This window comes from Anopheles bellator, chromosome 2 (genome assembly GCF_943735745.2).
Source record: "Anopheles bellator chromosome 2, idAnoBellAS_SP24_06.2, whole genome shotgun sequence".
Taxonomy (NCBI): domain Eukaryota; kingdom Metazoa; phylum Arthropoda; class Insecta; order Diptera; family Culicidae; genus Anopheles; species Anopheles bellator.
The window spans coordinates 76436846-76448651 of NC_071286.1; the positions used below are offsets into that span (position 1 = coordinate 76436846).

The window sequence follows — 11806 nt, forward strand, 5'->3', positions numbered from 1 at the left end:
GTTGCACCACTTACTTGCACCATATTTGTCCCACGTTTCGCGCGAGTGCAGTTTCTGTTCATTAATAATTTACATCGCGTTAACAAAGTGCTACTGCTGCTGCTCCTGCCGCAAACCCCGTGAGCTGGGCTGGGCTACCTCCAAATCTCGACGACAGAGTTTTAATTTATTTTCAGTTCATTTTTCGAAGCAGAAACGAGACCAGTGAGTCCGTCTTCGAGTCCGGGCTCTCCACTTGGTTCCGGCCAACGGCGGACATTTCAGCAGCAGAGGGTGGGGCCCAGCCCGCCCGGTGTAATCGAATTTCCCATTTTAGTTGATATGTGTTAGTTACGAAACTTTAGTTTCATATAATTTATGCATCCGCGCATTTAGCTTGCACCTAACCGCATTCTTATCATCTATCCGTGCCTTCCCCGTATGGTTTCTCTCTTTTTTCTCTTCTTTACATGCGACACACGAACGAACACACACACACCACCATCCTGTTTGAAAAAAACCCACCCACACGCCCACCAAACCGTGACACAACAATCTCTACGACACCCTGTGTGTGCGCGCGCGTTCCCCCGCTATACATGTGGCCTGTCACCAAAAAAAAAAAAACTACACAATCCCCCGCCCCCTCTCACGCACCCACGTGTGTGTGTGTGTGTGTGTGCCGAACTTGGGCCGAACCGACGCGCACCGTGCAACAGGTGGCTTGACGCAACCTAAACAGGCTAAGTCCGTAATAGGTCTGTTCCGGCGCGAGAGTTCCGGTTCCGGCGGGGTCGTCATCGGCGGCGTCACCGACTCCGAGACGTCGACGCCGGTGGCCGCGACGACGCCGGTCGGCCACCGGGTGATGGTGGTGCCGAAGGACAAGCGGTCCGCCTCGATCGCCGGCTACATCACGCTCGACGGCGGCGACCCGGCCACGACCCAGCAGATGGTGGACCCGCTCGGGATTAGCCGGGCCGTGCCGCATGCCAACGCGTTCCCGGTGACCGCCAGCCATCGGCGCAACAACCGCCGCGGATCGATGCTGGAGCTGAGCGGGTAAGTCCGAGCAATTCCCTAAGCCTTGCTTCCTCCCTTGTGTGCTGTCCCCCGTTTCCAGCGTCGGCGTGGAAGCAGTAGCGTACGCCTCTTCGAATCCTCGCCACAACAGACGCGGATTCCACCTTGAAGGAGTATTTCGAAGATACTGGGGTGTTCAATAAGTTCGTAGCCTCGATAGCACAGGGCACTGCTAGGAGTCCAAAGTTCATATGAACGTATGTGAAGTTTCATTTCAATCGGTCACTAAATTTTTTTTTTAGAAGCCATTTAGTATCGGTATGTCACGGTATTGTATTGTGCAGTGATTTAATTTTTATTTTTGAAAGGTTTAAAAGCAATTTGAAAGATTTAAAAGGAGATTCATGAACGAATGTTAAAAGTGTATAAGGACTCTTCCCCTTCATTTAGGGGGTAAAAAGTGGTGTTTCTGAGTTTAAGCGTGGTCGTACTAGCCTTCAAGACGATCCATGTCAAAAACTGATGTTTTGGGTTCCTAAAAGCTGTTTGCAAAATGGGTACCGCATTCGCTAAAAACACATTCGAATGCAAGTTTCTTGACAACATTTAAAGTGTTTTCGCTGGGATAAAGTGGAATTTGTGCATCGAATCATCACTGTGGATGAGACTTGGGTCTATCACCATGATCCTGAATCAAAACAAGTGGTTAAGGAGTGGTGCCAAGCTTATTCTTCGGTTCCGAAACAAGTTCGTCCAGAAATTGCCTAAACAGATGTTAGTATCAGTTTTGTGCGATGTGAATGAAATTTCGTTGGTGAATTACATGCCAACTGGTGATAAACTAAAATTTTGAATATTGTTATAACATTCTAGACCTACTGAAAGCGAAAATTTGGGAAAAAAGACGCGGTTTGCAGAAGAAAACATCCTTTTTCATCAGGGCAATGCACCCTGTCATAAGAGCATTTAGAAAATGGCAAAAATCCATTAATTAAAGTTCGAATTGTTGCAGTATCCACCGTACTCACTAGATTTGGCCCCTAGCGACTTCCATCTGTTTTCAGACCCAAAAAAATCGTGCGTGAAAAGTGTTTTTCATCAAATGTTGACGTCATAACAGCTGTAGAAGCGTATTTTGAGTGCGTTCCAGATTACCACCTCAGGGAAGAAATTTATAAATTGGAGTCTCTTTCAAACAAGTGTATTGATGTTGAGGAAGGCCGTACTGAATAATGAAGTGTATATCAAACCATAAACATGTATTTATCCAGTCGAGACTACGAACTTATTGAACAGCCTTGTACGTTAGGCCTGGACTAAACAAATCGCTTCTGAAGGTGGAATTCACTTCTTTTGTAGCGAGGGCTGCCTCTATATCTTTGCTCTAGCTTTGCAAAACTTGAACCCTCAAAATTGGAGATTCAAAGGATAGCCCAACGATGTTTCGCAGGAGTTTCCTTCGAGAACACATCTTGCCCTATCTGCTATCTCCGAATCCTATTGGAAATTGGAATAGATTGGCTTCAGCGTGTATTGGCACCCGAAGGCACGTGTCCTTCGGCCCGATGACATCCTGGCATCCAAGTCAGGCCTGGCATTGTGCCCATCCGAAATAGTGCTCTCTCTCTCTCTGTCTGCTCTCTACATATCTGTTGCATGGGTTAAAGTCTTCTACACGGTGTTTTGTTATACAAACTTTTCTAAACTTTGGTTTCCGTTTTCGTGTGTCTCTGTGTGCGTGTCTGTGTGTGTCGAACGTAAGCGTAGTGTTGAGCTGTTAAGCTGTATACCTATCTCTATCTCTCTATGTTTTAAGCACAATATATTTAAACAATATTTACCAAACTAACTTTGCGCTCATACTGCCAACCACGGACATTACAAAATATCACATCAAAACCCCTGAAAACTGACTGCGCAAACTTGGACCGATGCGGATCGGGCGCGTTTCCGGCGGAAAGGACACAACACATTGCATACCAACCGGCCAACTAACTCACACTCGTCACGTCACCCTTGGTTACAGTCCTTAACAACAGGTTAACACAAACCGAACACATCACAGCAATCGAAGGCGGAGACAAAAACAAACCCATCTTCCCTGAGTTTTCCCAACACCTTTCCCTCCCTGGATGGTCGCAACGAAGCACATTTTAAAATGTTCACTTGTTTTTTTGGAGCATTAGTTAATTTTTGTTTCTACTCGACAACAACGGTTTTGTTGTCTTTTGGTTCCTCGTTTTCCGTTTTGCTTGTTTGGAATTTATGTTTCAATTTTCAGATGGAAAGAAAGCAATTTTTCCGTTTCTTCTCCAGCGAGAGAGAGCGAGAACCATGAACCCAAATGGTCCGGAAACAGTAGTTCTCTCCTGAGAGCGAGTGAGACGCCTTTTTATCGGTATTTTTCTTCTTCTTGTTCTTCTTTTCCCCCCACCGGATTTCCCGCAGATAATGTGGCGCTAGCGAAGTGTTTTCAGCGGTAAACTATGTACTCCTTATTTTCACTAATCGTGCAGCAACCTTTTTTTCAAACTAGTGCACACGGGGACCGCAACAACCCGGTCCCCGCACGCTAGCCTTCAGCCTTCGCTTCCGCTTTCTTCTCTTTTGATCGCTCTATTGCGCTCTTTCTCTCACTCTATCTGTCGTCTGTTCGCCTGTCATTTGACAGTTTTGCCAAGGCGCAGCAAGCGAAACTGAAAAGTTAGTTAGTTAGTCCATTATTTTTATCACTTCACTTTTGTACTGACGTTGTGCAAATGTAGTGTGCAAATGTGGTGCACCGTGCAAAATATTTTCCATTGTTTTCGTGTTCATTTTCAGCCCCTTAGATGGGGCCGATGCAATGTGCTTTACTGTGTTGTTTTTCTGTTTTTGGGGACCGGTCTCGACTTTGACGTTGCTTCAAAGACACCACCGCCACCACTGCAGCTTCACCCATTTTTTGAACGAATTTCCCGTTACCTACCCCGTAAGCCCCGTTGTGCTATTGCTCCGCATTTATGTCCTGTCGTGAGCCCGGAGATGTCACCGTGCTTTAAATCGCTTTGCTGTTAATAACGTTCCTTCTGGCCACCGTCGGTGGTCGGTGCTTCGGTTGTGCTGCGCACTAACACTCCCATCGTCAGCAACGAATGTTGTTGCTGTTTGTTTGCACAGTAGCGTTGATAAGCCAATGATGTTTAGTGAACATCGTCTGAGTCCCCACCGAAATCCGGAGCCCAGTTTCCCCTAAACCAGAACCTAGCTATACGGGATTGTTCTAGACAATCCCCCCAAAACAGACACATCCATCAGCCACCCAGCCAGCATACAGTGGACGAGAGGGCCAAACAAATGAACAAAGCACAAACCCACAACAGTACAGCCAAACGATCCTTACACACGCGCATGTCAACCCGTAGGCTTCTGTTTAAAAAAAAACTGTAACGTTGTTGTTCCCCTTCGCAGACTGCTAGTGACCGGACGGCGGCCAAGCCGTTTCGCCCTGGAGCCCTTCCCTGCTCCGCCGCTCGAGGTAGACGACGAGAAGCCGGAGCAGTCGAAGTGAGCGGGTGGAGGGTGGAACTGAAGGGAACCGACCGAACAGACCGAGAAGTAGTAGCGAGCACCTAACCCAGCGCGTCCTAAATCCCCAAACATCCCCTAAATCCATTCCGGGAGTAGTACCCGTCCCAGATCCGGGCCCTGGCAACGCCACTCCTTCCGCCACGTGTAGGAACTGAACATACCGAACTTTGGTGCATGCATGCGCGATCGCTTCCGACAAGACGAGACCTTCCCCGCGGGGGACGACGACGGCCACCTCCCGAAACACGGAGACAGTGCGCACGACTTCACCTCTACCGAACACCTCTAGAGGGGCTCCCGGCGATGGCGGTAGCGTACTGTCAGGACAGGACTCCGTCGGGTGTGGATAGCTAGTAGCTAGTGTGTCTGCGCATGTTGCATGTTGTCGTACTATTTTAAAGCCGTATGTGTAGTAGGTGCATAAACCCTGTGTTTCCGAGCTGTAAACCTCCTAAGAAGTTGTAGCTAACTCTCGGTCGGCAGGGGTGTGAACGAATTTATTTTACTTTTGCGTTGCAAACCCTAACCTAAGGTAACCCTAACAACAAGGTAGGTTTGCGAATGAATACCCCCTAGCGTAAGAGTAGATCCTAAAGTAGCATAGCATAGCACTAGTCCGTAAGGATTCGTAGTGTAAAGTAGCTTAACCGGGCTTTTGTAGGTCAACCAACCAATCGCCACACTTCGTCACGGTACGTTCCTCGTAGCGCTAGTCTTAGAAGCGTAACGGACGATGCCAAGCATCCGGTCCTGCAGCAGCAACACGAGTCTAGTCTAGTTTATCTAATCCACCAACTTCAACCTGTCCCCCTATCGGTAGTCAGTAGCCAGTATCTAGCCTACAGTATGTCTACATACTCTGCCTCTTTATTAAACGCCCCAACACGCCGTAACCGGGCCGGCGACCAGACCGTTTCGGTTCTGGCCACTGCAGACTCTAAATACATATGTGCCTTTTTTCCGTTTCTCTTCCTTCACCGAACAGGTACAATACGACCGAGTTTGACTTTAGTCTTGTGTCCCATCGTCGTTTGTCGATGAAATGCTGGTATTTAACATGAATTTCCCATTTTTGAACCGTTTCTGTTACCGTTGCCCGTTTAGAGTTTCATCCTTCTTTCTGCAACCTCACCAGCTACACCACCACCACTAGACTCAGTTTAACCACCACAGTCACAGTCACAAACCTACTAATACTACTACCACACTACTGCGCGGCAACACCGTTCGGTCTGGCAAAGATCCGATCAACGTTTTCCATCTAGTACTTTGTGCTTGCAGTTGCGCCTGAATCCTCGCTCTAGTGTGACGATCTATCTCTTTCTCACTTTCTCGGAACGTGTAACAGTTGTTGCGTCAGAGCGCCCCTTCCGGTAGCTTGGCGCGTGGCTAGTTTAAATAGAAGCTTGTTGATTCCTTAAATTTCCTTCAAAGACCCAAACACAACACCGACCCATCTTCATCGAAACAAAATTGTTTTGATCAAACTAGAAACGATCGCCCTGGCTCGACAGAAACGAGACGTTGGCGAGCCTCATGATAGTCCTTTTTTCAAAAAGTCTCCTTCCGGTGAGCGGTCGTAAAATTTCTGCCCCAAAAACGTGGCTTACCCTGAAGTACTTAACATTCCGGAGGAGGTCAGCAGGGTTCGGTTTGGTTTCGTCCCCCTTTTCCTTGCCAGCTGATGGATGAATTGTCCTTTCGAGCGGTTCTTCCATCATCGGGACCCTGTCTACCTATTGGCGATCGGAATCGAATCGTATTAATCTTAATCTGTTTCTCTAATATCCCGTAAACGACCTGATTCGGTAACTATCCGTAGACATTCTAATCGGAAGCATGCATTTCACACCACTGGGTCCGACTGTAGTGGCTAACACTGGCCTTTCGCTTTTATCTTATTTATGTAGCATGTAGTATTCTAGCCATTCCTTGCGTAGTAATATCTTATCGCTTCTCTTGTCCCGGCAAAACAAAGAGGCAACTGAATCCTATTGCTGGTAGAGAGCAGTATATAGTGTACCACGTAGTGAGGTAGTTGAACCGTAAACATATGAACATAGTAGAACGGTGCTGTATTTCGTAGATGGTTGGTTTAGTTTAAGGTAGCTCGTAAGTATGGCTGGAATGCCCAAAAGCGCTCCTCAACAGCGTGGTAGTCGCGTAGCAAGTAGCAATGATAGAGCGTGCTATTTACATTCCTAGTATTATTATTTACCCATCACAGTGCCCCGATATACCAAATATACCGACCCGTATCGATTGCCTACCCCGTAAGCCTTTGCCTTTAAGTTGCTATGCAGCCCATCAGCACCAGATGGGTGCTCGAAGCGAAATCGAAAGAAAGCGGAACAGCATTGTCGGCAAAATGTTTCCGTCCCGTTGTAATGTTGTACTTTTTCCACCTTCATCACTAACACCGGTTTCAACAATACACGACATAGAAACAGTAACATCACCCCCAAACACACGTCCATCATTCGCACATACTAAACACCACCAGCACAGATACACTTAAATGCGAGCCAGCTCTAAATAAAGCACGCACGTGGAGTGTTGTATTAAAATGCTTTAAAAAATGGCCACCCATAATGGTTTGATGTTTCTGTTTTTCGCTGTATATTGTTTGTATATTATATTTGTACGGCACTTTTATTTCTTTACTCACAATTTTTGCTACTGTCTGGATGCATGTTTCAGTACAGTACTGTACTGACCAACGTGTTTAATTTTTAAAAATCTACCGATGACCAGGCGCCCCCATTCGCACGGGTTGTTACTCGTTTAGTTTTTGCGCCACCAAATCTGATTAAAAAAAACGTTTTCATCCTTAAGTTAAGATTTTTTTTGCCAATTAGTAACAATCAGTGCATGTTTCCATGGAGTATACATGGTTTTTTTCGATAATTAACAAGGTTGTACAATAACACCAGAAGAAACAAAACTTTTCCATTCATACCTCATTTCGCCATTGTCATAACGGATTGGTCTTGAGTTTCACGAGTTTCCACTGGCGACAAGGTGTGTCCGGTTAAGGGTGCTCATTTCTTTCTTTAGTTCTGCTGGGAAAGGGGCTCAATCTTCGGTTTGTTTCCGGTTTGTAGCACTAGAACCTGTTCGTTAGCGCGTTCGCTCAAAGACAGTCGTTTCCGGCGCTCACGTTACGTTGCATCTTAGCTACCAAACTACGCGTTGCCTCCCTAGTTGCCACATGCTATACTTTCCAATCGGTTCGACCGATCTAGTTTGCATTAGCACATGGTAGCGATCAGCTTCTTGACTCCACTGTACACTCGGAATCGGTAAGGTGGCCATCTGTAGGGCCATCTCCGCTACGCCACCGCAGCAACGGCGAAACACGCAAAATATTCAGTACAAGCGCGCAGCATCCAGCAAAATGCAACTTCGTTCACCGTTAGTTTCTTCTTTTTTGTTCCTCGCCTCGTGAGCAGATTACAAAATGGTGCCTACTTCGTGCCGCACTCACCATAGCAACCATTGTAGCTGTGCTACCAATCACCAAAACGCGCTAGCAACCCGCGAAATGCCAATGCCTATGTGTCATCATCGTATTTTGTTTCTCTCTCTCTTTTCTCTCCCTTATTTTTTGGTCGTTATTAACACGTTACGGCCGACTGTTTGCCATTGAATCGAATGTCCTGTCTGCGGCACACAAAATAAAAATCGCGCAGCGAGGCAATCCCAGAAGAGAACTACACCAAATCCCTCCCAGAGCGGGACAAGTACGGAGCGCGCCGAGGACCAGCTCTAATCAAGGCGTCGTCGACCAACACACCCAAATCGTCGTCGGCGGCCGGCCGCCGGTCGAACCCGCAAACGACGGCCCTGCTGTCGGCCAGCTCGACCGACGAGGACGACGATGACGATGACAACGGGGACGATGATCATCACAGGAACGATGCTGGGCGTCGGCTGAACGGTACGAACGGGGGTCCCAACGGCCAGGGGCGCGACGACGAGGACGATGACGACGACGATGAGGACGAAGATTGCGCCGACGAGCAGCACCCCATTTGAGAAATATTCATCTAGGATAGTGTCGCGTGCGTGTGGCGGCCGCCGCCGCTATCTTGCTGCAGTTCGTGTGCCCTCGCCAACGCGGGAAAGGACAAAGTGGCCGCTGGCCTTACTGCTTCGGAAACGCCAATCCCAAAGATCCTCCTCGCGGCAGTGGTCTGAAAGTGCCCCCCCCCCCCGGCTCGGAAGTCCCTGCCAGACCGTCAGAAGTTTCAGGGGCCCGAAGATCGCACGATCACTTTCTGTTTTTGCAGTGCGCAGAAATGTTACGCGCTGCAGACGGTTCCGTTACACACGTTACACGCGTTAAGCGATGCCCAAAGTATTCGAAAACATTCCTTTTACGTTAGGTGGCATTATACTTAGGTAGAGCAAGAGGACGAAGAACGACAACCGAAAAGTTCGAGAGATAGAGAGAAAGAGAAAGAGGGAAAGAGAGAGAGAAAGAGAGAAAGCGGAAGAGTAGATAGATGCTAGTGAATCGTGGAACGTAGGATAATTTTTTTTACTAACGAAAACTAAACCAGAACCAATGAAAGATAATTTTTATATTACCATTATAATTAGTAACGATATCCATACGCTGCGACAGCATCGGCCAGGGACTCGGTTTTGGAAAGAAGAAGTTAACAGATAAAAAACGAAAATTACAATCCTCTCTGGCGGTTTGCTGTGGCAGATGCGGGACATGAGGTCATATTTACTTAACCATTAGCTAATTTACCGACGACTATGGTTTCCGGTTTATATCCACGGCGAAGTCGCAGAAGCAACAAGCTGAAGATACTCTTCTATGCGCACACGGCACATGGCTATACTTAAACGGTGCTAGTTCGAATCCGAGCACAACTGTTGACGAGGACTAAGGCGAGACGGCACAACTTTCTTGTAGAGCACACACAGCAATGGCACGACGTCTATGCAGCGACGCTATCCGAGGCTTTCACCAGTTGTTCTAGGCGACAGCGTGGCATTGGCTTTCGTAGGGCTGTCGTGCACCTAGAGCAAATCCAGCTTTAACGAACGACACAAACAAAAACATAAACATCAACCCACAATGGGTTGCATTTACCGCTTACTTTCTTAGCACTTCTTGCCAATGCACAAATTAGCCAACTTTGTTCATGTTCTGCGCACACAGGTTTCGCAAAGCCTACTTCGCCTCGATTCGGGATCCGTTTTTCGGACAGCCCAAAGCCAAATCATAGACTATAGAGCTGGCTTCCAATCGCATTTTATTTCCAGAATATATATTTTTTATCGTGTCACTAGCAAAGTGTAATACAGTCTCGGAACCCACTCCCACTTTGGTTAGTTTTCGCTGCCACCATTGCTTCAGTTTCGCAGCTCACCCACAAACCAAACGCAGCACAAACTTCCACAAATCAATCATTGCGAGAAGCGAGATCGGGTGGCGGATCGACAAGTAGAGTACTTAGCTGCCACCGACGGTGTTAGCTGCTACGAAGTTTGCTTAATTTCCATTAGCCTAGCGCGCTAATGAGACACGGTCAAGCGGTATTATGTTTCTTAACAGTATCAAACAGTGTGTAGGGTCTTGTAGGGTAGTTTATGGTTAACGTGTGCGTGCAGAAGCAGCAGAAGTAAGATACGACACAGTAAGTGCAGTTACTTCCCTAGTTAAATCCCCCATTTATCTCCTTGCTCCGTGCGCAGTGAGGCAAACAACACTCCGTTAAACAAACACTAGCCCATTATAATTTTGTTTACCATACTCTCTCTCTGTCTCTGTCTCTCTGTCTCTCTGTCTCTCTGTCTCTTGTAGAGTTCGTTGTAATATTTTAATAAAACAAATCGTGTTGTTTCTTTATGGTTGTATTGTTTCAATTTTGTTTCATCCTTCCATCCTTTGCCTATTGTTTCACCGGTAAACATTTCCCTGGTACTCAAACACCGATTTTAACGACAGATAAACAGAGCTTAATGTAAAACATTGACTAGCTCTCACTCGTAGTGCACGAGACGGTGAACAATGATGGCCAAAAGAACATTTGACGCGGAAGATGAAGCAACGGCCCCGTGCGACCGTTGTTCTGCCCACCCACAGTGATCAACTATGAGACCACGATGCACGAGATATGAACAAAACTAAAAATGCGATAGAGTTATATATATTGTTAAAAAAAACTAAACACTAAACAGATAGACCAGATAGGTAAACTGGCCGATGCGGGTGCATAAACTCCTTTCTAGTGACACGCAATTGCGCCCAATCCCCGAGTCCACTCAAACGGCTTCCCACACACTGCGATAGAAGCTTACGCGTTGTTCCCCCTGCTGTGGTAGCCACAACACCAGAGTATAGGCAGAACCGTGGTTGGCGGTGCGGAGAGCTCGAAACTCGAAAGGATCGCGATCGCGATCGCGTTGGATAGGGGTGGTGCTCAAATAAATTAGTAAATTCAAACCAATAAAAAGCTAGACTAGAGACGCAACCCAACACTAAACCCCGGGCGGGCAACTGAATTATGTACAGACGATTTTACTGACGATTGAGAGCGGGAACCAGCCGAAATGGGTACGTAGGACTTAAAGCAGAGATTTAATAAAGATAGCAAAAATTGGACCCCTAGCGCGCACCGATTGGCAGAGGCCGGGAAGGGGTACGTTTAATCGCGCTTTACCTTACGCGCCTCCAAAACACACGTGACACAACCGCACAACTGTGTTGTGGTTCGCGCACTGTTGTTAAAACTTCTTATGTGAAAATAAAGTGAGAACGGACAGGGGCTCCAGCATCCAGCACACGAGGCGAAGCATGTCACCGAAGGGGAGCCGAAAAACAGAACTCGACTGAGCGTACGGAACGGAAGCTAGGGTTAGGGGATAGGAAAGGGGACACTGGCACAGCACACGGGATGCTTTAAGGAGACTCGGAGTGAAGAAAACACTCGCAACCTTGTGGATCAAGATTAGATAAACGAAGCTGAAGCGGGGGGACGATCGGGTATAGCGGTGATAAGAAAGGGAAAGAAATCTGTTAGGCGAAAAGCACTACGAAATAAAAAACCAAAACTACAGAAAGTCTTGAAACAGTTAGGCGAAATGACTGATTGATTTTCGACTACGAAAGAAACACGAAGGAAACGAAGGAAACACGTGGCACGAAGTTGGTGTTGATTTTAGAAGAGCAAAAGTTCATTCGTAAATAAGTGAAGCTCAGTTAATGTGCCGT

The 11806-nt window shown here is 47.1% G+C and overlaps 1 protein-coding gene across 6 annotated transcripts in view; it reads left to right on the plus strand.

Moving 5' to 3' along the window:
- LOC131211549 (sodium/hydrogen exchanger 3) overlaps window positions 1-8901 on the plus strand; it is a 27728-nt gene extending 18827 nt beyond the window's left edge. For 5 of the 6 annotated variants that reach the window (XM_058205051.1, XM_058205052.1, XM_058205053.1 and 2 more), the window contains 2 exons: window positions 699-1041; window positions 8265-8901. In XM_058205051.1, coding sequence (XP_058061034.1) covers window positions 699-1041; window positions 8265-8610 — 689 coding nt within the window. In that variant the 3' untranslated portion in view covers window positions 8611-8901. Of the gene's footprint in view, window positions 1-698; window positions 1042-4452; window positions 6836-8264 lie in introns of those variants that run through there. The other variant, XM_058205056.1, reaches the window with a different exon arrangement.
- The last annotated feature ends 2905 nt before the right edge of the window (window positions 8902-11806 follow it).